The sequence below is a fragment of the Corapipo altera genome, unplaced genomic scaffold, assembly GCF_003945725.1.
Source record: "Corapipo altera isolate COAL_440 unplaced genomic scaffold, ASM394572v1 129198, whole genome shotgun sequence".
NCBI lineage: Eukaryota > Metazoa > Chordata > Aves > Passeriformes > Pipridae > Corapipo > Corapipo altera.
In genome coordinates, this window is record NW_020891378.1 from 1 (window position 1) to 1,401 (window position 1,401).

The following is a 1,401-nucleotide window of genomic DNA, read 5'->3' on the forward strand; positions in this document are numbered from 1 at the left end:
GTTGGGACACCCAGGGATCCAGGTGCCCCGGGACCAGGGACTCAGGTGTCCCCAAGGCCTGGAGGATGAGGAGACCCGGGTGAGCCGGTTCCTGGAGCCCCTGAGGGTCCTGGTGTTTGGGGACACGACTGTCCAGGGGCCCGGGAGGTCCCAGGTGTGGCCCCCCAGGTGTGGGGGGTCCCCGGGCCCCCCTTACCGATCTGGAAGTACGAATAGGCCGCCAGGGGCTCGTTGACCAGCCGGTCCCGCCGCGGGTTCCGTGGTTTCAGGTGCATGATGTCACTCTCGGCGCGTTCGTAGGCCAGGGACACCGAGGGGAACTGTGGGCAGGGAGGCACGGGGGGCAGGTGAGCCCAGGTGAGCCCAGGGGAGCCCAGGGGAGGCCCCAGAGGAGCACAGGTGACACAGGCGGGTGCAGCACTCACGATGTCGGTGCAGAGCTCGATGAAGAGGATGGTGATGCAGCCCAGGGGCAGGGGCACGCTGGCCGTGATGTAGATCAGGTACGGGGTCAGCTCGGGGATGTTCTTGGTCAGGGTGTAGGCGATCGACTTCTTCAGGTTGTCGAAGATCAGCCGCCCTGGGGGGATGCGGGCAGGTGGGACAGGTGAGAGGGGTGAGATGGGTGGGACGGGTGTCACTGGGGTGGGACAACCCTCCAGGAGCCCCCCAGGTGTTTTAGGGGGTTCTCAGGTGTTTCAGGTGCCCCCCCAAGCGCCCATCACCCCCTGCCCACCCTGCTCGACGCCGGTGACGATGGAGGCGAAGTTGTCGTCCAGCAGGATCATGTCGGCCGCGTTCTTGGCGGCGTCGGAGCCGGCGATGCCCATGGCCACCCCGATGTCGGCCTTCTTCAGCGCCGGGGAGTCGTTCACCCCGTCCCCTGTCACTGCCACGATGGCGCCCTGGGGACACAGGGACAGTGGGGATGTTGGCACCAATATGGGGACACGGGGACAGTGGGGACGTGGCTGTGGCACCTCAGGGACGCTCCTGTGGTGGTGCCACCTCGGGGATGTGGGGGCTGGAGGGGGGAGTTTGGGGACCCCCAACATCATCCCGACCACGGTGGCACCTTGGGGGTGTCCCCGTGACGTCCCTGATGTCCCCACAATGTCCCCAATGTCCCCCCATGTCCCCAGTGTCCCCCCAGTGTCCCCCCGGTGTCCCCACCAGGCGCTGGCAGCTCTCCACGATGACGAGTTTCTGTTGTGGGGATGTTCTCGCAAAAACCATCTCGGGGTGGGCGCGGAGAAGCCCCTCGAGGGTCCCCGGGGCCATCGCCGCCAGTTCCGCCCCTGTCACCACCCGGGCCCGGGCCTGCCTGGGGGGGGACACATCTGGGGTACACCTGGGACCCCCCAGGACACCCGTGTGTCCCTCCCAAACACCCAGGACCCC

At 67.5% G+C, this 1,401-nt stretch overlaps 1 protein-coding gene across 1 annotated transcript; it reads right to left on the reverse strand.

The window, feature by feature from the left end:
* Window positions 1-196: 196 nt before the first annotated feature.
* On the reverse strand, window positions 197-1,324 carry LOC113942550 (potassium-transporting ATPase alpha chain 1-like; the record flags this gene model as incomplete). The annotated part of the gene is made up of 4 exons (XM_027633658.1): window positions 197-320; window positions 426-580; window positions 737-905; window positions 1,174-1,324. Coding segments are annotated over 4 exons (599 nt in total), but the record flags the coding sequence as incomplete, so codon positions are not given.
* Between the last annotated feature and the right edge of the window lie 77 nt (window positions 1,325-1,401).